The sequence below is a fragment of the Hippoglossus stenolepis genome, chromosome 5 (genome assembly GCF_022539355.2).
Source record: "Hippoglossus stenolepis isolate QCI-W04-F060 chromosome 5, HSTE1.2, whole genome shotgun sequence".
Classification (NCBI taxonomy): domain Eukaryota; kingdom Metazoa; phylum Chordata; class Actinopteri; order Pleuronectiformes; family Pleuronectidae; genus Hippoglossus; species Hippoglossus stenolepis.
In genome coordinates, this window is record NC_061487.1 from 15,292,733 (window position 1) to 15,319,200 (window position 26,468).

The window sequence follows — 26,468 nt, forward strand, 5'->3', positions numbered from 1 at the left end:
AATATCAATAAATGCATAACAAAATAACATAATACATAATACATAAATCTAATGCAATTATTTAACACTCAATGACAGTTTCAGGACTTGATACAACAAAATACTTCAGCCTCGAGTTCAAGGGACCTACTAGCAAACTGTAAGCTAACGTTACGTATTGCCACAGCCACGTAGAGAGTGTTGCCACCATAGTTAAGTTTTATGTTAGCTTGAAATGTGGGTTGATGTCTATCTTTCCTATAAGCAATGAAACGAGGCACCGAAATCTGCAGTGTGATTTGGTCTGGTAGGTAAAGGCTGAGTTAGACTCTATAAAAGCTGTGACATGATTATATTTCATTTTACCTGCTGAAGATATTATGAACTGAAATATTCTGGGGAAATAATTAAGATAATGGACCTTTTCCCTGCCCAGTGGTGTGAAGGAGAGTAATGCCCAACACTGTTAAATGTCAAACCTGCGGTAAGTGTAAAACTCACAGTTTAACCTCGGATACTCCTATAATAAACCTAATTAAATCCAGTTTACTCAACTAGTCTGGCTGATGTAAAGGTGTCGCCAGGATCCACGGTGCAATTTATATTGAGTATCATGTAACTGAAAAACAACATGACAAATGAACACACTGAGTGCAGTGAAAATGTAATTGATTTTCGTGAAGTATTCCTCATGATTATCAGTCGCTGGAGGTCATATACTTTACCGGCCTTTTCTCTTCATGTATAGAAAGTATTATTAGTATGGATTTTCTAATTGCTTTATTTTTCCTTCTGATATTCAGGACGTGGAAATCAGTTTGACGGTTTTAAAATATTTCATCCAACATGACTCTGGATCTAAATCCTTACCGGCTGCAGCAAAGAAAGAGAGCAAATTGTTCCCCCTCTCTTTGCCCTCTGTCAAACATTTGCAAAGCCGCGGTGAAACACTGGAGATTGGGTGTCCCTATCATCTGCTATTATGAATTCCTCCGTCTGTCTGCGGTGCCTTCGTCGTCGCCCTTTAATAAATCAGATTTACTGCTACATCTGTAGTGCCCATGCTAATGAAGTAACGCCCAGCGCCGAGACACAGCGTTGATTTCATTTCCTGCCTCTCTGGCTGCTCCCTGGGTATAGATGGAGATTACATGTCATATAAAAGGAGAGATTAAAGAATCTGTATCCGAGTGGAGTGTCACAGGTGTGTGTTCGGCCTCACAATTAGATGTGGAAGTTTGACCGAGAGCGGCGGAGATGGCGCTCGGTGCCGTGGGCTTCCTCTTCCTCTCTCTTCTTTTTCTACAGATCTTTGGAGCATAACTTTTTGTCTTGTTAACCGAGACTGGAGACGGAGGGTTGTCAGGTTCTCCCACACATCCCTGCCAATGAACACGGTGATAGTGCCCCTGACAGAGATCTGAGGCGAGGCAACAGAGATGTGGACGGGTTGTCTACTTATTAAGGAACAGACGAGGGCACAATTCATTGCCTGCCTACATGCTTGCGTACCTTCATACCCATGTGTATGCCCATTGCCTGCAGTCTTTCCACCTGTCTATCCCATCAGTTGTAGACTGACAGAGAACAATGCTGGACCCAATGTAAATATGATTGTGAAGGATTTCTGCAATTTCAAACGAATGTAATTCTTTCACCTTATTCTTTAATTCTGTAGTTCCTCATCTCATATGGGCTGAACTATTTCATACTTGATATTCCTGTGTGCATTGTTACAAGCAGTATCTAGTTTGCAATATGAAAAAGCTGAATTATGTCCCACAGAGACAGTGTGTTCTTCAGCTTGTTGTTCAGTTTGTTGATGGCATTAAATTCATCGCCAATTATTTTAGTAATGAAAAATGCCAAACATTATCTGCTGTCGCTTACCCTCTATTTTATAACACACTGAATTAAAAACAATTGTTTAGGACTGTTTGGATTTCAAAGACACAACAATGCTCTCAGGCCAGTACAGTTTAAGAAATAATGGACATTATGGACATTTTTTACACTTGTGGCTCAGGAGATAGAACGGGTTGCCCACTAACCAGAAGGTTGTCGATTCGATCCCAGTCTCCTTGGACAAGTTACTGAAACCCATATTGCCCCTGACGGCTTTGCCAGCAGTGTTTGGGATGTGTGATAGAGAAAGTGCTGCACATATATCCACAGTATGAAAGTGTGTGTGAATGGGTGAATGGCAAATCTGTACTGTAAAATGCTTTTGAGTGGTCGTCATGATTAGAAAAGCGCCATATCATTTTTTTTGATATTTTATTATGTTATATTATTTTATTGGTTAAATCATTGATTGATCTATCGACATACTAGACAACTAAAACATTTTTCTTTGTGACCTTACCAAGCAGCAAAATTGTGTTACAGGCCCCGGTTTTATCCCGTTACATCCGTTGGTATTTTAAGATGCTTAATGCAGGCATGTGCACCTGATTAGTTTGCAGGCCATGACTGGAACTAAACATAGACCACATTCTGACAATCAATACATTGTATTGTCTGCCACAGTGTGAAACATCGCCACATACCTACTGATAAATATGCATTATCCGTTATGGGGTGTTAACAGTTGAACAGCCTCGCGTTGTATTTCCCAGGAGTTTATGGTAATGTCAAGGTGTTAATGACCAAATGCATAATTTTTTTCAACATGCATCCACATCACATCTGAACCATTCATCACATCAAGTTTTTGGCAGATGCATTAAAATGCATTGAGTGTATTTCTATATTGAGGCAAAATCAACTGGATTATTTTTTAGGTCTACTCACATTAGCACATTACTGCTTTTAAGCACTGCTGACACTTTGAGTTTTTTTTTTTTAAACTGCCATCTCCTATGAGATACTCCATTCTTTCCCTCTCGCAGTCATGTGCTGCTGAGTTTGGGAAATGTTCAGTTCTGTGGTTTCAACCTTTAACCCACTTAACTGGTTTAAATACGCTTTATGTTTTCTCAGTGAAACTGTTGACTTGAGTCTTCCTCGTGATTTATTATACATCTGCAAAGTCTTAATGCTCTCCAACAATATTTCACTATTTCAAAAAAGCAAGTTACAGTGAATAAGAACTTCAAACTTGTACCTCCGCTGCTTCACTTGGGTTGCAAGCTAACAACCAACCTGGGATTTTTTGGCTAAGTTACTGCAAGGTTGCATTTTAGTCGTCTAACTCTTCTTACAGATTTGAAATAATAAACAATCCGAGGTGCTGTATTGTTGGACATTTTTGTATCTTAACTCATTAGGCACGAAACTGCACCCACATTTTCTCCCCTTTGTGTAAGTGCAGAGAACAGCAATGACATTGTTTATTGCACGCAGTTGATTTACGTGATCTGGTTTATTACAACCTTCCCCCTTGGAGCCTGTGGCTGATCATTATATTGACAATTTAATCCTTTCCCATGTTCAAACTATTTCTCAAATTAAATTTTTTAAAACCGTAATGGCACACAGTAGAGTGCATACCTCCGCCAAGGCCCAACAGTCCCCTAAAAACAATCACATTTAAATTAACCAGAGACTGATTTTCATTCAGATCTGCACCTAATTTTACAGATTTGTCATCAAGATCCATGAATTAGTCTCTAAAAAAATCTACAAATATGTTGGAAAACGCAATGTTAAATAAAACTTCCTGGATCTGTCCACTGATCTGGAAAATGTAATGGCTGCTTCCCTGAGCCATACCACAGCCTTCCACCAAGTCTCATGGTCATTCGTGCAGTAGTATGGTAGTAGTATGGTAATCGGCTCACTAACAAACAAATGCAGATGAAAACACAACTTCCTTGTGTTGGAGGTAATAAAAAGTACAGCTTTTTTCTACTATTACTATTTTCTTTGCCACTCCTGAGCACATTTTCTGCCATTTTATGAACTTCCAAAATAATGCTTTGGACAAAGGAGCCCGTTAAATCTACATGGAGCAATGTTCTATTTATTATAACTTTGTTAATTCCCATGAGGAAGAACGTGGGGACTTAAAAGTGGATAATGCCCAGATGTTCATCACAACAGATCAAGAGACAAGCAGTTGTTAGGCTTCTTAATGAGGATAGATAGCTTGTACAGGATAAGAAGTTCAGGTATTATCACCACTTTGATGTGTTGGGTATGTAGATTCTCTTTTGCATTTGCGTCCTGTTTCTTTACTTTAGTTTGTCCTTGGACTTCAAACCCACTGAATTGTTCACATTCTGATCCGTGTTGTCGCTACACTTCTCTCTTTTTAAATTAATCATAAACTGCCGTGAATGCAAATGACATGTATTATGAAGAGGCTGTTGATAACGTGCTATTTGAGTAGGTGTTGTGTTTAGCGGGGATAATGAAATGTTATCGCCGCGACTCAAAAAGCAGAAATAATAATTATTCAAGTTATCAGCGGGTTGAATGCCCCCCCCCCCACCACCACCAATCTAATTAGAAGTGTGTGTCAGCATTAATGAGTCGAGTGCTATTGTGGCAGAATTCATCAGGGCAATTAGTGAATCTCAGAAAGTGCGACACTCCAATGGAAAACTGTGCAGTGGTTGGGTCACTCACAGCACACGGCTATCAGCACCACGCAGCCCCAACACTGACCTCGGGTGCAACAGTCAGCCACATGAAAATGTTCAATCGACCGTTCTGCTGACAGATTGTGTTATCGTGCTTTATGAAATGATATTATATGCACTCTAACGTTTGTCTTGTTGAGTGTGCTGGGATAATATACAATCATTTTCTGTAAGCGAGCGGCTAACGCGCCGTAGCCAGAAACCAGCAGCAGAACATAAAACAGACTTTTGTAATAGTCAACAGTTGCATTCAGTTATCGTGAATATTTTAGATCCTCGTTATTGACTCTGAATGTTGTTAAGAATCTTTACAAGAAAATTAACACATCCACATGAGCTCTTTTATGTGAAGCAATTTTAAAGAGTGAAAAGAGAAAATACATTTTATCAAGTGCTGGATTTAAAGCCATGCAAGTGGATCTGTGAGACTTGCCTTAAAGGGATAGTTCACTGAAAAATGGAAATTCACTTCACACACCTTCTTCAAACGTAAAAAAACCCCAGAAAAAAACCCTTAAATGCCTGGATACTGCTCCTGTGGTGTCATCCAAGCGTCTGTAAGCCCCGACATTCAAATTCGACCCGAAACAGTCATCTGTTTTTAGCCTTCATTGAAATTCAGTCCTGGTTGAGAGATTTAATTCAGGACCAAAATCATGGACTGACCGACTGACAGAACATTTGCATCCTTAAAGACACGGGGAAATATTCTCTCATAGATATGTCTTATATACTCATCATTGACTGGACTTATAAACAACAAACAGAAAAGCTTTGTCCCTAATGAGCTTGACTTTCACTTGGAAATATGCAAATACTCAAAGTGCAAATGAAAAATGATGAAGTTTCTACGTTGTTAAATCCTGTCCCTCTTTTAGAGGATACTGAATTTACCTGCAGAGCTATGAAATGGTCAGTGGTGTAGTTCAAGAGATGCAGTATTTTCAGTCAGGAACTGATTAGGTTTTTGTTTATGAGGTACAATCTCCCCGGTAGCCGCTTAGGGAAACCACCCTGTGTATCGTTAAAGAGGACTGACAGGGCTCATGTCTGAATTATAGTTCTGTGTTATTGTTATTATGGATTTTTAATCTGCACAGTGTGAGCCATGATAATGTGTTTATTCAAGGACGGATACACAGAACTGCTCTGACATTCATCCTTGTCCTTCAGCTGTTGCTCAGTCTATAACAAGCAGGATAACAGATGGTGGAGAATAACTTTCTCAGTCACTAGACCATTTAGATACTTTGTCGGGGTCCCCAGAGGGTAGTTGATACTATCTTTTTGTTAGTATCTTAAATGAATTGGGTAAAATCTTTGTTTTCTGTCGTGTAGTACCAATGGTTAAAAGCTATATTAAATCAAATTTGAGCAAGAATAAAATGAAAGTTCTGTTTGACTGAAGTGATTTTAAAGGTTGTTTGTTATGCACAGTGAGTAGGACCTTACCACCTGTAGTACAGCGTGTTTATTGTTGTTGCCTCAGCATTACACATAAATATGTACACCTTTAATTCAGGGTTTCTTGGAAAGGCTGCATCAATATTAAATTGGCTTGAGGGTCCTCACACATTAATTATACAAATGCAAGAATAAACGGAAACTATTTAGCCGATGAGACAGTTTTTTTATATAAAATATAATTGGAGCAAAGGATACATTTTTCAGTGTCAGTTGTTCTCAACAAACTGGTGAATGATCTAGCCAGCCCCCTAGTATAAAACTGCGGAGAAATGAATGAGAACAGAGCAGGAGATCCTCCAGAGGATTCACTTACAGTGACCCTACATCGGAATCCATAACATACACTTTGATATACAGGCCTTGTTTTAAATTGTGAGTCAAACCATTAACAATTAACCACTAAACCATTTCCTATATGTTTGATACAAATTTTGTCTCTTTAGATGATCTATTGTCTCCACAGAACATGAGGGCTCGGTTATATCTTGATATATTTATTGTAGAATAAACCAAAGACCAATGATCAGAAATAAATAATCACTTCCAAGTTTATATCACTCAGATGATACAATAAAATTATAAAACTAGAATTACAATGGAGAGACAGTGAGAATCTGTTTTCAATAGTAACTAAAGGTGTTTACATGATCATTTTATGGATTTCTGTTTTCAGGAGGTATAAATGGTCTAATAAAAAATCTAAAGATCAAATCTGCTCACTGTTAAAGAAGAGATGAGCCACGTTGAGCTTCCTTATGCAAAAAATGAAAAAAAGAACAACTTTTATAACATATTTTAATTTTTTTATTAACAAGTTTAACCGCCACAACCCCCCCCCCCCAAAAAAGGAAGTATAACGGAATACACAGCAATTGTTAAATTTAAATATCTCAGAACTGAAGTCTTGCATACGGTACACATCTCTGTTTTCTTTTGGGACTTTCCAGTGTGAAATATTATCAAATTTGAGCTAGCTCTGCTAACGCTACACTACTGCAAATCACTTCTTCGTCGTCTACAAACCTGTGCCATGTACCTGCCAGTGGCAATACAGCTTCTTTGGAGAAGAGATATCCAAGGAAAGGAAATTGCAGTTTCATCCAGGTGAAACTAATGTAATTTAAAGATGTGGAATTGGTTCGGTACATAGATTTGCATACTCGCTGATGCTCAGCATTAGCATTATTATCTCGAAAGATCCCTGAGCTACCTCCTAAGCATGCTTCACCTTAACCTTCACCTTTTCAAATTGTGGTTTCCTTTTCTATTACCATAACAATTCTATGGCCGATGAGCTTTCTAGCTGTGCTGGGTTTGAGCATGATGTGCAATTGGCATTCAGTTGCCAGTGACAGTGTGTTTGTGTGCTTCCACATTAGATGTTGTGTATGCAACAGTCTCTAAGCTCATTACAGTAATCAGGTTAAAGAGAAGGGAGCTGGGGAGCACTTGGTCTGCTATATGTTTCCTCTGGACTTCCCCGGTGAGACGAAGAACCTCTCACACAGGCTCCAGCTGAGCCACCGGGTCCCGCCTCTGCAGACGCCTGCTGCTAATGATCGGCTCACGCTGCTCATGTTTGTATGAAACCCACACTGGGTTATTCAACTGCACCCATGCTGTCATAATGACCAGCTTGTAATTGAACTTCTGATATACGGCCAGACTTGTGTGGGTTTCCTTGCTTTCTGCAGTTTGGTGCTTTTTTGCACAGATGAGGCTTGAACGACGACTCACAGCTGAAAAACTGTTCATCCTCACAAAACTTCAGAGAATAGCACCATGTAACAGCAGAATTGCTGAATGTATTTACAAGTGTAGCCTGAGTGTGTAAGGGAGAGGTGTTCATTTCACCATTGTTGCTTTTGGTTTTGGAGCTCGTATTCTACTGAGTCACAAAAGCTGTGATCCCCCAGTAATGATAGGACTTGAAATATGGCTGTTTAGCCTTGGTTTTATTTTATTTTGTGTCTCTAAACCCTTGAACGCTGGATGCTATGTACCCTCATTAGAAAGTACAGAGCAAGTTCAGTAAAAGTGGTTCAGACTCCCTTCAGCTGAGCTATGGCAGTGGCAGCTTGTCTCTTTAAACGCCGAGTGTGTGTTGCCATTGAAAGCACTTCAGTGACCATCTTAGAGAACCACTAATGAAAGTCAGAGCCTTTTATCATTCATTGGTTTCTTCTGCAGACGACGCTGCTGCTGCAGAAAAGGCCCCGTTTGTTTCTCCGGAGCTGACAGAAGCCACCTGACCTGGGAATTGCCCAAATTGAGGGTTGCCATGGCAACCGGCAGATGTGGAGCATGAAATAGGGAGGCTGTGAGTCCTTAACTAAGCATGGCAGTATCCCTTACATGCTCTGCTCCGTATCCTGTGGCTCCTCTGCCTCAGTATAGGTCCGGCTGCGAGTCGTGTCCAGGGATGAGCTGCGTTTGTTTCCCCTCTGTCCATATGCCGAGCTGAAAGCATGCACAGGAAGAATGTCAAGCAGTCAGTGTGGATGTCTCAGTTGACCCTGTTGCACAACATGCAAAGGATATCCATGCCGTGTGTGGGCGGGGGCGGTTAGTTGACCAGATGTTTATGACGCGGATTTGAGCCAGAGATGTTTGTTTCCAGTAATCAGAAACACTTGGAAGTTTAGGGGGTGGAAATCCATGTGTGATGGCCAGACAGTCCTCTATAGGAAATCATTTGGATGCAGAAAAACCTGTACGCTGTATAATTTATGTGTTCCTGTAACTTTATCTCTTCTGGTCCTGTATTGTGTGATTCACATGTCCTGAGCAGATCTCAGGGGTGGAAAGAAACTACAAGAGTCGCTTTTAGTGGAGTTGTGTATGTTATTCCACTTTAAGTCCATGCATGAAGTGTAATTCATCTGCAGTTGGTCACATTGTATAAAAAAAAATATCGCTTCAAGAGGGTATTTCCTAATTTCATTTTCTTTCATGTACACTGGTTAATTAATGTTGATGGGTGTGATCTTATTGTTCGATAGCCGGTGTTGTCGAAGTGCTGTTAAAATTCACTGTATTTGTATCGAATGAAGACGTAAAATGTAATTTAGCGCTTCATCCAACTTGTACAATTAAATTGAACATAGAAATCCAGAGACGGAAACAGAGACAGCTCACCTTCAAAGTAAAAGTGTCAGTTTATTGGCTGTGGCTGTCAATTTAAGGAGAGCTAAACTTAATAAATTAACAAATAGCCTTAAATATACCTAAACGAGGGTTTAGGACAGAGGATGTCCCTCCTTGTACAGATTGTTAAGTCCTATGAGGCGAATTGTGATTTGTGAATATGGTCTATACAAATCAAATTTGATAGATTTCTTGGGAAATAATTAATATAATGACTGATTTACAGTTATAAGTTATCATGTTGTAGATTTGTAACTCTTTTCCTGTATCTTATTATGAGTAAATTAGCAACACACATGAACACTGGACCAAGCAGATTTATATGAGAATGTAATGATTAATTCATACATTCTTCAGATCATTTATTTGATAAAGAAAACCTAATCTGTAACTGTTGGCAAGCTGCACCAGAAAAAAGCAGTCTTGTTAAAAACATGTATGCGGGCAGGCCTCCGACTCACAGCCTCCGCTTGCAGAACTTTCTGAGGTGGACAGTATTTATCTGAGGGAAAGTCGTTGTGTACGCCATCTCCAGCCAACTTAAACATTTGATTCTTGAGTGCTTTTAGTCCTCGCTGAGAGAAAAACAAAACTGCACAGAGTCGCACAGTGATACCGCGCTCGGAATGTACTCCCATGCTAACAGAATAATGGGCTTTTTCGTTTGCTTTGGCTTTTGCATGGTTTGCTTTCAACTTTTACTGTCCGGTCTAGATGTTGATCAGCCGTTCATCATTTTCGGGAGTGAACGCACTCTCTGGTAAGTTGTTTGGTTAATTGAGCGCAGGGAAAAGGTTCCAGCTTAAGTGCCTCCTCTCGTACGTTCTGTGCCTGCCTGCCTTTGTGCACGTACGTCTTCTTCACTGCACTGTGGGGATCAATCCACCGGCTGATGATTCTCACAGCTCTCATTGCAGCTCTCCTCACAAAACGTTACATTATGTCTTTTTTCTTTGCTCCTGTGAAATCGGAGTGACACTTTCACAGAGAAGTATTTTCATTTTTCAGACGCGCTCTTTCAACATGAATCAAAGTCAACTCCCTCAATCTCTTTCTGCTGCCGAGCGCTTCCATGTACGTGTGACAGGAGAGCTGAGAGGCCCTCTGGGTGAAACTGAGGTTTGTGTAGTCGTGTAGGCACCCTTACATAAAGCAGCCCCTCATGTGGTCACGGCGCTATCTCTCTGACCTTGTCCGCTTGACATTTAAAAGCCGAACTCCTTTAAACCACTGCGGAGCGTAACCTGCGTCCGAGTGACCCTGAGCGGCTGCACAGTAGATGTGGACCTGAGGCCAGAGTGGATGTGGCTGCTGCCGCTGCTGTCCGGCCTTATATGTCCAGGAAAAGGTGGGCACAGCAGCAGCCATGGCAACTGTGGGCAGAGTCGCTGATCTGGAAACAATGGGCCAACAACATGGCCTCTCCCTGAACCTCCTCTCATGCAACAACATGGTTTCACTCGCCATTAACAGGGGATTTTATTCTTACAATGTCTACTTTGATACTGTTATAGATAAGTGTTTCCTTTTTTAATGCTCTGCTGAGCTTACTGAGAGCACATCACACCAGAAGCTGTGCAGGAGGAACTAATGTATAACTGCTCTTAACAATTAAACTGATCCGGTATGTCTGCTTGTGGTGTTCTAAGCTAAATGTTTGGTTTTGCTTAAAGAACCAGAACAGAGTATCTCCGCCTTTATGTGTCAGGTTTCTTCCTTTACAGCGTGCTAGAGGATACGAAGCGTTGATAGAGTCCGCTGCTGTATCACCCTCTGGAGTGAAGCCAGGGCATGTTCCGTTCCACTGCTCTTGATACTGTAATCAGCATGCAAGTGGTAGTAGGCAGTCAGCTACTGAAGTATGAGAGAGAGGCTCAGCGCAGACGGGGGGGAGATTGGAGTCACCTGATTTACGAGGGCGCGACACTGCAGGCAAAACACGCAGATTGGGAGAACCAGAGGTGTGACAGTGTCGCCTAACACTGCAGGACGATGGAGTTGTTTGAGTCGATGAAGTCTGTTGTGTTTGCTTTCTGCCCGTTGTTGATGTGCGTGCTGTAATGCATACAAACCTAGGATGCCACGATGTGGGAAATTTCCCACTGAGTAATAAACTCGTTCGCTGGACATTTTACAAGAAAAGACATGTGTTGGCGCCAACTTTGATCTTTAACGTTAGATTTCACTTCAGGCAGTCTCACTTTTGGACTCCACTTAAAGGTGTGTGAGTGAAACCTTCAGATGCTTCCACCTTCATCAGACAGACGTTGCAGATTGCCTTATCAATGTTGTCTCGTTCCCTTGTAGCATTCGGGTTGAATCAGGAATATTGCAGAAGAGGCTCTTTTGTTTTTTGCTTTGACACCTAATCCCCTGACGGTCAACACTGTGATGCAACTCTGCTCTGCTGCTGACACTTTCAGTATTGAGCATTGATTGGAGTTTTTTTATCTGATGAACGGGGGAGCTGCAACTGATGTGTAAATAACCATATGGGTTTCATGTCTAAACTAGAATGGCACTCAGAGCACATACCTCTGCCAAGGCCCGACAGTCCCCAAAAAACACATTTATATTCACTAGATACAGACTTTAATGTGGATCTGCACCAAGTTGCACACACTCATAAATACCAGTCCAGAATTTTTTACTCAAAATCCACAAATTCTTCTCTGAGAAAACAACGAAAATGTTTAAAAACACACATCTCACGATGTTCAAGAAAGGGAGAAAAACTGCAGGATCTACCATCTGATCCTGATCAGCACCAACATTAAACGGGTTCGTTTCTGATCCCTCCCACATCCTTCCAAAAAGTTTCGTGGCAATCCGTCCGGTAGTTTTTGTGTGTTTCCATGGTAACTATAACAGACCAACAAACAAACGAAGGTGAGAAAGAAATCAAATAAGCGGAGGGGCTGTTGGGGAAGATATATCATCAGTATGTTTCTGAACAACCCACAACTACCGTGTTGACCCTCCAACATTCACCTCACCCTATTGTATATTACCTATTTTATCATGCTACAATATGAGGCATTTACTCTACAGCTGATAAAAGATTGTGTTGTTTTGTTGGCCTGCGTTTTTTAATAATATATTTCTTGGCAGGCAGCTCTTTGCATGCTGCTGCTTTTTTATAGGAAAACAACCTGCTTTGATTTTCTCATATGGTGTAAGGAGAGTTAGATTGACGTTAAAACACTGCAGGGTTCTCATCTCAACTGTGACCTTTGTAATTCTGATGCAATGATTTCACGAGCCAGCTCTGCCTTGTTCTTTTTTATTCTTACACTAATTACTGTCACATCTGTGGAGTCTCTTCTTGCTGCTCCTTAATCTCCCCGTGCTTGTATCTCTACATTCGATAAAATTGCTTTTTATTTATGTTATACTCTTCTGGTGGCGCACAGACCTTCTTATCACAGTGTGTCAAGCAGAAACAGAACGACAACACAAGGTTTATTCCTACAATTCTGCCTGCTACTCTGAAATACATGGCTGAAAGAATCTATAGGAAGACAGTGTCTAGGTTGGATTTTGCTGAGCACAAAAACATGTATTGTGTTTTGGGTACGTCGTGTACTGGGTGGATTTCTTGTGCTGCCACTGGAGAACATTAATATTAATGTGCATGGCAGTGTCATTCTGTGAGTGAAGGAAAAGGTCAAGGTTTGAAATCCCCTGGCCTTTATAAATCTGGACCTGGATGAAAATATAGGCACAAAAATAGTGCTGAAGATTATAAGGTAGTTACTGACATTCCAGATGTTTGTTATTACAGCCTGTTTTCACCATTTAAACATGTATTTTATAATTATTCACAGATCTGCGCCTGCTCTTAAGATGTGGCCACGATTCCATGTTAAACTAAACCACACGAATTGGGCGAATGTAAATACAACAGAATGTCAAATCTCCAAAATGAACCATGTCTCCTCCTGTGATTGGTGTAATTTAACAGTATGCATAAAAGACAAGAGTCCACTCCGCTGATTGCACTGCATCTCACAGCTAACTGTGGCTCGTGTGTTGTTTGATATCCAATGACAGAGAAGGTGAAGTCAATCAGGCTCAGTGGGCAAAGTGCCTTAATCACCTCGGACTGTTCAGGGGATCTAATCATGGCTGTGATTCACATGTTCATGTTGGAGATTCTGATCCCTGAAACATTAGTTATGATAGCACATCAGCACCATGGTTTTCAACTACTGTTAAGAAGCAGCTAATGTCCCATCTAATGTTTATGATTTCCAGTTGAAAAAGAACTGGGCTTCAGTGGTGTTGTTTCTCTGAGCAACTCATTATGCTAATATGTGCTGGGTGAAACAGTAAATATGTCGTGATATCAATAGTAATACTGTCCCAAGTAGACTGTTATCTATATGCTACCAGGTGAGCACTAATTTTAATTTGCTCCACCTTTGAGGTTATGTTTTTGCCCCTGTTTGTTGTTGGTTGGTTGTTCGGTGGGTCGGTCAGTAGATTGGTTGACTGGTTGATTGGTTGGTTGGTTGGTTGTTTTTTGTTCCTTTGATAGTTAATTTCTTCGTTGGGAATAATTCATCGATCTCGATGAAAACAATCAGGTATATTTCGGGGCCTGATATCTATGAGTGTGTGCAATGTAGTGTGGCTGTATCGAATTTAAGGGGACCGTTGGTTGTTGGCGGAGGCATGTGCTCTGCTGAGTACCCTTCTAGTTTGACAAACGTGAATTGCCTATTTGCCTTTCACACAGGGTTGTAAATTCAGCTCATATAGTGTATTGGTTAGTAATAGCAAGATATAAATTATTGAACAAAAATGAGAAATCTGTTGGGTTTCGTTGCGAGCATGAAACTCTATTCTGGATGTGACTGTGGGGGAAGAAATTACTTCCAGATTGAACACACTGAAGTATGTCGACATCAAACCCTCTCATACGCTCTGCAGTGATCAGGAGACAAACCTGAGTGGATTGAGTATTTGAAGCCACTTGACAAGCACCTGTTCAGAATTTTATACTCATAATACTCATAAATTCAGCCAGCACGTTACAAAATATTTTCTTTGACTTGATATGAACATGCACAACGAGTGTAAAGTATAAGGTTTCATAGAATGTTACCATATCTGAGACGATGAAATTAATCGCCATGTCAGACGATGAAATGCATCCTCATTCTTTAAAGCAAATTGTTCTCTGGATTGAAAATATGTTTGAAGTCCAAAACACTGAACCATTGACTCCAAATGTTTTTCCCTGTTTCACTTCATTACATCACTTTGCATGCAATAGTTATTGGTCAAAAACCAGATGTAGGCCAGTGGAGCACAGACCACATTGTGTAAATGCAGTGTAAGAGATTTATGGTTTCAAATGTGGCTGATAATGATAATGAAATCATCATGGGCTGAATCCTTTGTTTTTTTTGGACTGAGCTAAACCACCAGGGTATTTAATGGAATAAAAATGTTTGGCCAACATCTGTCTGAGCCAACATTAACCACTATCATTGAGATAGAGAGAGAGTGAAGCACCAGATCATTGATTGACTGACTGCAGATGCTGGGTGGAGCTCCTCTCCTCCTCTGGTAGCGGCTTCTGTCTGCTTCTATTAGGAGGCTCATTCTTCATTTCACTGGATGAGGGATGACGGATGGCACACGTATGAACTTTGATAAACACCGTACACGTGTTGTGAAGGGTAGCTTTTATCACTCTAAAATCATAGCTAAACTAAAGCCACGTCATCCAGGCTGTTATCCTGTCACGGCTGGATTACTGCTATTCCCAGTATACAGAGTTGACCAGTTCTACACAGAAAATGTCAGAGTGAGTCCATGTGAGAATGCAGAAGGGAAATCTCCAAAATAATTCAGCTAGTGGCCATGTGGGTGATGTTTCTAACACCCGACAGACTCAAAAATAAAAAATAAATAATATAAATATATCAGGATAAAAGAGACGCCAACTGAGCTGAAGAATTTTCCTTTAAGAATTTTCTGTCATGTCTTCAAGATTTGAAATCTAAGAATGAATATAAGTTCTTTTACTCTATTTCTATAGGTGTCGGTATCAGTGAATGCCTCTGTCTTTTAATATCAGGAAGGAGCAGTTACAGTTATTACGCTGCCTCTGCCTCTGGATTCTTTTTTGAAAATGGTTCTGCAGGAGGATGCTCTACTTCACTGGATATTTTTAGATTAAGAGGAGCTGCTCTCTCCGTCCGTGCGACAAGGGCAAGATTCATAATTTCTGTCAGTATCTATACCCTCAAATTGCATTAGAGCAGAGCGTGTCACCCAGGAGCAGAGCCTGCAGTCCACAGAGTGGGTCAGAGCAAGGTTAATTCTTAAATGTGCAAAAAAAAAAAAGTCAATATAGCTGTGAGTGGCTTTAGAGCACACGTTGAAAGTCTATTGAAATAAAAAAATGTGCGAGCCACTTATAACATTTCAGCTTGTTCATGTTAATCCAGGTGAACTTTAAATAGAAAGGGTCAGTTCTTTTTTCTCGATGCTGTCTGAGGATAGCTGGATCCGGAAGGAGCAATTATTAATGAATTTATGAATCGTACGCAGGAAGTGACAGGGGTGGAGGTGAAAGCCTTTGACAAGCACAAGGATATCTTAATAAGAAAGATCATAGTCTCTGCAAGGTATGAGGAAGATGTGATGTTAAAATGGTACGTGTAATCAATGACATAGTTATTTTTATATGTATTAAGCAAAAAGATGTGCTAAATGTATTGTTGCACCTATAAGAATAAACCTCTATCTATAGTTCTGTTGGCAGCTTATTAATATTGACTTTTTACGTCAGTGTTCCATAATTATATTCTCCTCATGTTTTTAATTTGACAAGTTAATAGGGCAACGTCTCCGTGGCCCCTCGTGCTGTTTAGATTACAGCCCCTAAATAGATGTAAAGTCATTTGCTTTACATTAGTTGTAAATCAACTGAGCCTGATCCACATAATCAAGATGTATTTACGGTGGCTGATTAATGCCTATACCTCTTGGGTTCTCCCTGATTTACCAATTCAAATTAGTGCTGGAAATGATAGACCAGCAGACAATAAATTGAGAGGCAGCGTTCACATCTGGTGGAAAACAACACCGCTGACCTTGACAGGCTCTCCACTGTGGGGTTGAGCCGAAATGCAGTTTCAGGATTGCAGGAATATTGGATCAAAACAACAACCTTTGTTTGCAGCTACAGTACGTGAACCACCGCCGGACCGCCTGTGTTCCAGGAAAACGTAATGGTCTCCTGAGACGTACGCTGTGGTCCTGCAGGAATCTGACCTTGCTTTCAAACAGACTGGGATAAAGGCTTGTCAGCGCAGGAGAGAGGAAGAGGAACTGTGGTGTAAATTAGCATTTTGTCAATGCACACATGCTTAAATCCCGCTGTTCTCAACAGTCGGGATAACTGCTGAGTTCAGAGATACTCGCAATGTCACTGACATGCTACATGCTTAAATTACACAGTAATAATAGATGGCCAGGGTGGAGATAATTTGGCACAATAAAGGCCAGTTCAGTGTATTTGTGAGGTTAGTGAAGGCTGCAGCCACAGTGCTCTCCTGCTGCTTTACTGGGGGTTTCATTTGAGCTTTGGGGTTATTTCCAGTCGCATCACAGCTTGTTGAAGTCTAATTGTCAACCGTAACAATAGTCGTGCTTTCTTCAGAGGCGACACGCGAATCGACAATATATCCCAGAGGCTGCCTTCAAACTCACAGTAACTGCTGCTGATTGTACCGTAGGAGACGAGAGGCGTTCGCATCTGCATCACTGTTATGTTTGTGTTCCTGAAGAGTCTGAACTGCACAGCCGACCAGGAAATCATTACTCTGTCTCATGTGATCTCTGTTAAAGGGGCTGACCTTGAAAATCCTGAGCAATGTAGGGGGATGGTTTAGATTTGATTGGCTACTTTGAGAATAAGGAATTATATGCATTATATATTATATCTATACTATACACCTACATCTTAAAGCTAATATTTTTGGCAATGTTGAGCAATAATTAAATAATAACCTTTCAGCTTAATGTGAATCAACTGATCTGAGAGAAAACAAGACATTCACAGGGCAGTTCGGGCAGAGGGAGCTCCTAATTGGCTATTCTACCAAGCATGCACGTTCATGTCCCTTCGGTGAAAATCTTAGACTGAATCAATTGCAGAAAATGCTCCAGGAATACGTTTTATTACTGTCTTTATTCAAGAGCATGGTCTTTCAGTTTGAGAACAGGGCTTAATGATTTCACGTTAAGATTTTGTAATGCTTTCACTTGAAACCCTGCGCTTGCACTCAGATATACCCTGCTGGTGCTTAGGTTTCCTGCGCTCAAGCTTCAGCTGCTTCCTCGCGTTTATGCTGCTTCTGCATCTGCTCTCAGATTTCTCATCTATGCTTGGATTTTTTTGGGTGCAACATGTCAACCAACCCAACCAATAGCATGCCAGATGTAGTGGCGGTGACTATTTTGGTTTTAAAGATGCCTGCAACAGTGTTCCAATAACGTAAACAAAATTTGAGATGATTTATGCCGCTCCATGTTGACTGGTGATCTGCTGAGCTCCTGCTCCATGAAGATGTTGAGGTTTTTTGCACAGAAGCCATGTGGGTGAGAGGAGAAGAGCGGAAGCTGGAGCACAGTAGATCTAAGCAGAAGCCGGGTATATCTGAGTGCAAGCGCAGGGTTTTGAGTGAGAACATTACAAAATCTGAACGTGAAATCGACAAGTGCTGTTTTCAGAGTGAAAGACCAGGCTCTTGAATAAAGTGAGGGGAAAAAAAACCATACATGAAAGTTCACTATTCTAGCATTGGCAACCACTGCCTACACTGTAAAGCAACCTAAAAATAAGTGTGTAAGAGACTAGGACAAAAGATGCAATAAAATGTGCGTGGGTTGTGTGCGTATGAGCGGTGTGTATCTGCCTATGCTAGTCTGGTGGGAGGGGTTCAGGACAGAGAGCATCCTTCCCATAACGTTAGTATGGAACCTCCCTGGAGATGAGACTCAACAAACAGCTTCTTTTCTAGCGATGCCACCTACTGCACCTTCAAGCTCTTTTAGTTTAGTGAAACTGTATAGTGAGATATATGTATGTATAAGTAAGAATTTTTTCGGGTGACTCACACAGTGCAGCGCAGTACAGTAATTGCCATGTGATTGCAGCATTGAACAAGTTCAAGGCAGCTGCAAAACGCCTGTGCGCTCCTCACAGCTGGAAATCCAGGCTGTGGCTCCAGGTCGCCAGAGCACGTCTCCTTCACAACGACAGATCCCAGCTCTTGTTGTACTCGGCATTGCTCCACGTTCTCGTTGCTACACGGCAGGGGAGCCACGCAGACATTTTTACTCTGATATTGATCAAATAAAAACCACACAAAATTGAAGTGGCTGCACGGCATTGTGCCGCCAGGTCCTTGAAAGGATGTTTTTCATTCTCATTCACATCCCTGTTCGCTCTCAAGGGTCATTCTGCTTCAAATTTGACTGTGTTTTCGGAAGCATCTGGAAGACACGGTCCAAACAAACTGATCCGAAACGGACCAACACTGTTTAAATTCGCTGTCCGGCTGTCTCCTCACTTGTGTGGCAGACTGGTGGATTAATGGCAGCAGTTGTTGCTCTCTGGCTCTGCTGCTGTTTTTAAGGTCAGTCATTACAGTTGCATTCTCTCTAGATGGCACCTGCCCTCCCTGCTCTCTACTGCCTGTGTTGCGTCTCCCCCAAGCAAGCTGCCCTTTGGCCATTTTCATGTCTTCATATTTTATCTGTAAACAAACCTAATTCAATGCAGGATGCTCCTCCTGATGGACTGGTGATTGTCCCAGGAGATACGGCTTGGAAATTTAATTTTTGAACCTAAGAAAGTGAGTTGTTTCTGTTTGCTCCTCTCTCAGACGTAGATCCATCCATGCCTGAGAGCAGAGCTAATGAGGAGCTGGCTGCACCGGAGTGTTTGCACGAGGATTCTAGTGAAAAATGTGCGCTGACACTACTGTAAGCTCAGGGATTATCATTATCCTCCTGGGTTTGATCATGTGGTCTCTGTCCTTCATTACTCTGTGAAGTGAGTGATGCTGCTCACAACAGATAGTGAGTGGTAACTATGGCACCTTGAGAAACTTCAAAAGATATTAAAAATGTTCACAGCACATTCTGTATATTTGGTTTGTGTGTGTGTGTCAGGGAGGGTTACATTGTGTCCATGCGGCCTGCTGTGTTGTCGGTCTGGGGTCTCAAGCTGTTTGTCTGGAGGAGAGTATCTGAGGAAAGAGCTGGATGACAAAAACTCAATGGGGCCTCTCTGCCAGCCTGTGTAGAGAAGAGCTCATGTGGCGCCATTACCCCTTTCTCCTTTGTGCTCGTCCTTCCCACTTTGTATGAAGAAAAAAAATCCAGGGATGGAGAGAGAGGGCCAGTTGGAGAGGAGGAACCCACAGGCCATGACAGAACTACAGTCACAGGAAGATTCATTCACAACTCGATTATAGAAAATTCACTTCTGCTCTGCCTCAGAAGGGGGGGGGGGCTGTGGATGAGATGTGAGCACAAAAAACTCTTTGTTTCCAAGTGTGACTGAGATCTGAATTGTGTCAGTGTGAAGATTTGAACTTTTGCCTTCACATCCAACCAGGGAGGGAAAATACTTCGATTTTGGAATGTAGAGCATCGGAAACAATTAGTCAATTAACTGAACCTTCAGTCACCAGAAATTCCTTCTGTTAATCGTTTTAGGTTATTTTTAAAGAAGAAATATTCCAAATATCCATTCCAGTGTCTTGGTCTTCTATGATATTAAATGGAACATCTTTCTTGGACAAAACAAATCATTAGATTATGCGGACTTGGGATTTGGTAAATTGTGAAGAGCAATTTTCACTGTATTCTGACATTTTAGGTATTATTTACCGATCAATGTAGGAAATAATAGATTCATTTTATAATGAAAACTAGAATGGCTATCAAATGAAACCACATTTAAATTCACTAGGTCTGAATTTTTTTATTTTGTCGTCAAGAGCCATGAATATTTTTACGAGAAATCAAGGTCAAATGTTGAAAAACGCTCTATCTCACAATGTTAAAAGAAATTAAATTAAATTCTCGGATCAAAATGTAATGGTTTCTTCCCTGACCAATGCCACATCCTTCCACCTATAGTCTCATGATAATCCGGTCACTGTTTTTTGTGTAATCTCACAACAAACAAACTAACTAATGCTAATGAAAACATAACCTCCTTGGTGGAGGTAATAATCTGTGCTAATATACCAGAGGAGATGAGTTGGCTTTGAATTTGTCAGAGACTAATTTCTGTTCTTCATAAAGTATTAACTAGATTTTAGGTCTATAAAGAGGCAGTGATCCTCCCTGGTATAAGTGACCCTATTCCTACTTCACATTCCTCTTTAAAGCCAAGGTCAAAGAGGAGGAGGAGAATCACTCTGCAGCATCGGCTTCTTTCTTTTCTTCCATTTCTTTGCGCGTATGAATCTCTGAATATCTGAACTGATTCACCCTAATTGCTGTTTGTGATAAAACACCCTCAGAAAAGTCTGCTTACTGTGAAGAGAGTGCAAACCCAGAGAATAGAGAATAATGATGCAGTGGCGGAATGTCATTTCTCTTGTTTTGACTCCGCTCCCGTTATTTCTGCCGATTAGAGAGATTTGCACTTTTTTTTCCCTCCCCCCTTTTCTGCTGAAAGACGAAGTTGCTTGCCTTGGTTCAGCTAATTCTACACACGCTGCAATGTCTCCGTGCACGTAACCCTTTAATATCAGAACAGCGGGGGAAGAGCGAGGAGCCGCTGAGACGGGTGCGGCATGACACATATTCAATATTCACAGGTGAAAATGTCCCTGAGGAGATGATTGTGATGATTTGTTCTTGTGCCTTGCGGTGTTAAAATCTACCTCCACTACTTCCTCTTCACACCTTCATGTATATATTTAAAAAAAAAATTGTAATGGCTATAACAGCCATAACACAAACCATCTATTCGGGATATTAACAGTATGACTTCACATACTCACCTTATGTTTAAACCCATGTGTGTTTTGCAGGTGTGTAGGTCGGTGAGGCCGTTAAACTACCCATCAAGATGGTGGCCTTGTCGCTGAAGATCTGCGTCCGCCAGTGCAACGTGGTGAAGACGATGCAGTTTGAGCCGTCCACGCCCGTGTATGACGCCTGCAGAATCATCAGGGAGAGAGTGCCAGAGGCCCAGTCAGGACAAGGTGTGGTGGCTGACTGAGAAGTGGTTTAACATGCATAGTATCTCATTTACATAATGGAAATCTATAAGCATCTGAGTCTGCATACTCTGTGTTTTTCAGCCTCGGATTATGGCCTCTTCCTTTCTGACGATGATCCCAGGAAAGGAATCTGGCTGGAGTCTGGAAGAACCCTGGATTACTACATGCTGCGAAATGGCGTAAGATTAAGTCGTATAGTCTGAGGTGGAGCTCCGTCAGTGTCGCATCATTATCTCTCAAACTGATTTACATCTTCCAGAGGGAGCTGGGAAAATATATGCCTCCCTGCTCGCTGTGAGCGACCCCGGCTTTCTGTCAGCAGCGATCAGTCGGGTTGTTGATGTCACTGTGCAGTGGTGGATAAAGGGTTTTTCTAAACCAGGAGCTGTGACAGGGCCACAATTTACACAGAGGGGCCAATTATATGACCAACATCCGTGCACAATTCCTGATTCAGTAAGGTCGAGATTTCAGTCATTCCTTGTTTACTGGGAGCTCTATAGCTTTGAGCAAAGCCTCACATCATTGAATAAATTTCGGTCGGACAACTCCCATTTGAAATTAGATTAGATAAGATGACACTGTATTGTCAGAATCTCTTCTGAAATGTGTCGTGCATCCAAAAAACGTCCATCACCTCACATAAAGACAGACATATAATTACACAACAGAATAAAAAAGATTTCTACAAACATTGTACACAAACAGATGACATTGCATCGAACATTTACAAAACAAGTGGCTGTGCAATTCCTTTAACATTCCGTGCTTCGACCACACTGGAACACTTAGTCTTTCTTAGAGGTCAAACTATGATTTAACAACAAAAGAGTTCTTCAGTCTGTTCAGTCGAGCCTGAGGGACTCTGAATCTTCTGTTAGATGGCCGAAGCTGATATTCCTCAAATAAAACATGAGAGGGGTCAGATGTGATGGTACCTGCCAGTGACAACATTCATCTAGTGTACACTGCTGCTTGAAAGCTTGAATCAAGCGGTTGACCCACAATCTTTGAGCAGATACGCAGCAGACTCGTCAGTCTGGCTTTAATTTGCACGGAAAGACAACTGAACCATGCACTGATTCCATACTGCGTAAACACTCTGGATAATAATCTGGAAAAATAATAACATATTGTATTTGTTTGCTCCGAATGACCTTGGTCTTAGAAGAGAATAGATGCGTTGTTGTACCTTGCATCAACAAAACATAGTTAGAGTTTGGCGTCTAGGCTCCCACTTCATCACTTCCTCAGATAAGATCACATGTCTGTAATGGTGAGTGATGAGCTTATACGTTTGACCTCCATGTCAAAGACTACAGGTGGATGCTGGGGTGGTGGAGGGGCTGAATGGACAGGCAGGGATACTGACACACAGCAACAGCAGGCAAAGGGAGAGATGGGAAATGGTTGCAGCTTTAAAAGACCACTACCGAATAGGGAGGGTGTGTTAAAGAGGATTTTGTCACATGATTAGAGCAGCGTAGCTCGAGTTGAATGTCTGAAGTAACTCGTAAGCCTTGTTCTCTTTGTTAAAAAAAAAGCTACTGACAGGACAGGGGCACCTCATGGGTCAATCAGATTTCAGTTAGGCCCCCCCCCCAGGCCCCGTTCTTGGATCCATCCCTGTCATCTTGCTTGTCTCTCCGTTTTTTCTCAGGACGTCTTGGAATATAAGAAGAAGCAAAGGCCGCAAAAGATCAAAATGCTGGATGGTGCGATTAAAACCATCATGGTGGACGACTCCAAGACGGTCGGCGAGCTGCTGGTCACCATCTGCAGCAGAATAGGTAAGTGTTAAGTCTCCCAGCTCTGCTAATATGAATCTTGTCAAGTCATCGTCCAAGGCTTGAATTATTCATCCTCTGTAATATTTTTAGTCCACAGCGCAGCACTTGACTTTGCATGTTTCTGTGTTATTACATGTTATTCATTTCATATTTTGAACAGCAGCATTAGTTAACCACTTTGGAGCTTTCATGCACGCTTGATAAAGTCCTAATCACATTTTTCTTAAAGCACAATGGGAACAGTTTATCAAGCTCAAACAAGCTTGTTGGTAATAAATGCTGAAGTGCCATCCCGGTCTGTGACTGAGGTGTTCCCTAAGCTGCATATTTCAATTAGAAAGGAGGCTGCTATCAAGCTCATTTGGTTGACGAGGAGAGGGATGTGTGTCTGGCAGATAGCTTTATTAGAAAATGTTTGTTTGGAGTGAGTCTTTCTGCTTGGCTTCTTCTCCTCCTCGGCTCCCATTTTAGTTTCGCTGGCTCTGCACCAGCTTCCCTTCACTTCTGTTTCGGAACAGAGCGAGAGATAAAAAGAGAGTGTAAGAGAAGCGCTTTCTCTTTCGTGGCACTAATTATCGTGCCAGTTTGAGGCATCCTCCTCCATCCCCTCCTCCCCTGGCTAACTCATGCCCTTTTCAGGAATCACCAACTACGAGGAGTACTCGCTCATTCAGGAGGTGACGGAGGACAAGAAGGAGGATGGGATGGGGACGCTGAAGAAGGACAGAACGCTGCAGCTCCGGGATGAGAGGAAGATGGAAAAGCTCAAAGCCAAACTCCACACAGACGACGACTGTGAGTGTGAAGGAGTGTTGTTGATATCTTGATGGCCTCGTGCCCATTTCTCATTTTCACATTAATGAATCTGACTCAACGCCATCATCTTGACATGTGCTTCATCACTCTTGTCTAATTTATTGCGTGGACATATCAAAGTTTAATGAAATTACCACTGTTATCTTTTGCCCAGAGGACACCAAAGAAATGTTGAAACATTCGAATATATAAATCACCCTCTCGAGTTTGAAAAACTAGTTCTCATCCCCGCTGAAAATAAAGAAAGTGACGATATTCGTGCCCACTGAAGATTTCCACTTCTCCGTGATTTATTTGGCTAATTGTCTGTCCAAACTGGTTTCGACCTGCCTGGTTAATTTCACCATCAGCGACCTCCTCTAGTAATGTCTTTGTTAAGTGATTGTCTATTCATTTGTGCAGATGTGGTAACAGTGTGTGTATTGATTGTGCAGTGAACTGGCTGGACCACAGCAGGACGTTCAGAGAGCAAGGGGTGGAGGAGAGCGAGACGCTGCTGCTCAGGCGCAAGTTCTTCTACTCGGACCAGAACGTGGACTCTCGGGACCCGGTTCAGCTGAATCTGCTCTACGTTCAGGTAAACTCCACACACACACACACACACACACACACACACACACACACACACACACACACACACACACACACACAACACACACACACACACACACACACACACACACACACACACACACACACACACACACACACACACACACACACTAACCCTAACCCTAACCCTCACCTTACCCTAATTCTAACCCTAACCTTAAAACAAAGTCTAACCCTGGTCCTCACAAATATAAAAGTACAAATACTCCACACATACACACACACACACACAAACACATACACACACACACATTTACGCTGGCACAGCAAAAACACTGTGCAGAGAGAAAGATGACCACAGCCTATATTTTTTCCTGTAACAGGACATTCTGCACAAGTAGACCCAAGCAGGTTAGCATATGTGTTTTCAGCAGAATGGAGACAGGAGTGTAATTCTGTAAAGTTTTTGAGTCTAAAATCAATAACTGTGTTTTTAACGTGCATTTAGGTTTTGGCGAAGTTTGGACTGAATGAAATGTGGTTAACTCAGACATGGTCCATATAGGTTTGACTTTTATCTGTGTTTCTTGGTTCTTCTGTACAGTATCAGTTTCAAAATCTGTGCTTTGTCTGTCTGAGTAGTGAAGCAGGACAATTGATAAAGAAAACATTTGTCATATCACAGTGTAAAGTTGGTTTACATTTAGCAGTCAATGAATTTAAATGTACTACACACTGACCTTTTGTTTTTGTCTCCTCATAAAAGTATCTGGCTCGGTAGCCGGTAAATTCCTTATTAGCTGGTCGCTAACCTTGTCTGTCTTCTGTTTGGTGCTAGTTAGCTTACGATGGGTTTAAAGGAGCTTTTGCTCTGAAAAGCTGTGACTGGAAACAGAGCTAACGAGAGTGAAGAGAGTAAACAGCGTGAACAGAAACATTACATTTGTAGGCAGGAAAACCATAAACTACATAAAAATGCTTCTCCACTTCCTTCTGTTGTACAAAACTGAAGCCCAAATATCTTACATATCTTACGTCGCCATCTTGCCAGAGTGCACAGTAGTGATTGTGGAGTGAAGCCGTGCTCGAGCAATACACATGTCCGATGAATGAATCAGTCCCACCTGTCACTCATGATGTTTCACCCTCATGCATCAAAAAATCTATTAAAACCAAACTTATTGGAAAAAATAACAGAAACATCAGTGTGGTAAAAACTACCTAAAATGACAGAAACCATCTTTGAGAAAATATATTTCATATATAAGCATGTATGTAACATATATTTTGACTTGTATTAAGATTAGTCCATGTCCCATCCACTAACATGGAGAAGGAGCGGTCATGTTGTTCATCCTCACATACAGTCTATGGTTAAAACCAAAACCATGAGCTTAAAGAGGCTAAATACAGAACTGCAGAGTCGGTTGATAATCCTTTATGGATTCGTTAATACAAGTAACCCCTCACATATCACTTACAGCCATTTGATCCATTGCTAATATGAAAATATTCTTACTGCGTCGTCCTCTATGATCCCCTCTCTTTTTACTTGTTCACATACAGTACACAGTCTTTTTGTTTTGCCCATTTTTGGGCTGTAACCTTGAAACCGTCGGATGTGTCAATGTGTCTTATCTGGGTGTCTCAGAGGATAATCTCAGGATGGATACGGCTGTGGGCCGGCACAGACTGTGCTGCTCTTCTTTGAGGTCTGGAAAGCTCAATAGGAATTTGCTTGAGGCAGACACTGTGTCAGATGGGCTGTGCAATACATGATTTAAAGAATCCCTACCTATGTACTCCTGATTGAACAAATGCACTCCTCAGCTGGATGGTATTGGGTTTCAGCTCCAGAC

General features: G+C 41.5%; 1 protein-coding gene across 6 annotated transcripts in view; it reads left to right on the forward strand.

The window, feature by feature from the left end:
* tln2b (talin 2b) overlaps window positions 1-26,468 on the forward strand; it is an 87,679-nt gene that overhangs the window by 11,755 nt on the left and 49,456 nt on the right. For all 6 annotated transcript variants that reach the window (XM_035156020.2, XM_035156023.2, XM_035156021.2 and 3 more), the window contains exons 2-6: window positions 21,260-21,433; window positions 21,533-21,630; window positions 23,112-23,241; window positions 23,881-24,036; window positions 24,492-24,634. In XM_035156020.2, the coding sequence (XP_035011911.1) occupies window positions 21,298-21,433; window positions 21,533-21,630; window positions 23,112-23,241; window positions 23,881-24,036; window positions 24,492-24,634 (663 nt within the window). In that variant the 5' untranslated portion in view covers window positions 21,260-21,297. The remainder of the gene's footprint in view (window positions 1-21,259; window positions 21,434-21,532; window positions 21,631-23,111; window positions 23,242-23,880; window positions 24,037-24,491; window positions 24,635-26,468) is intronic.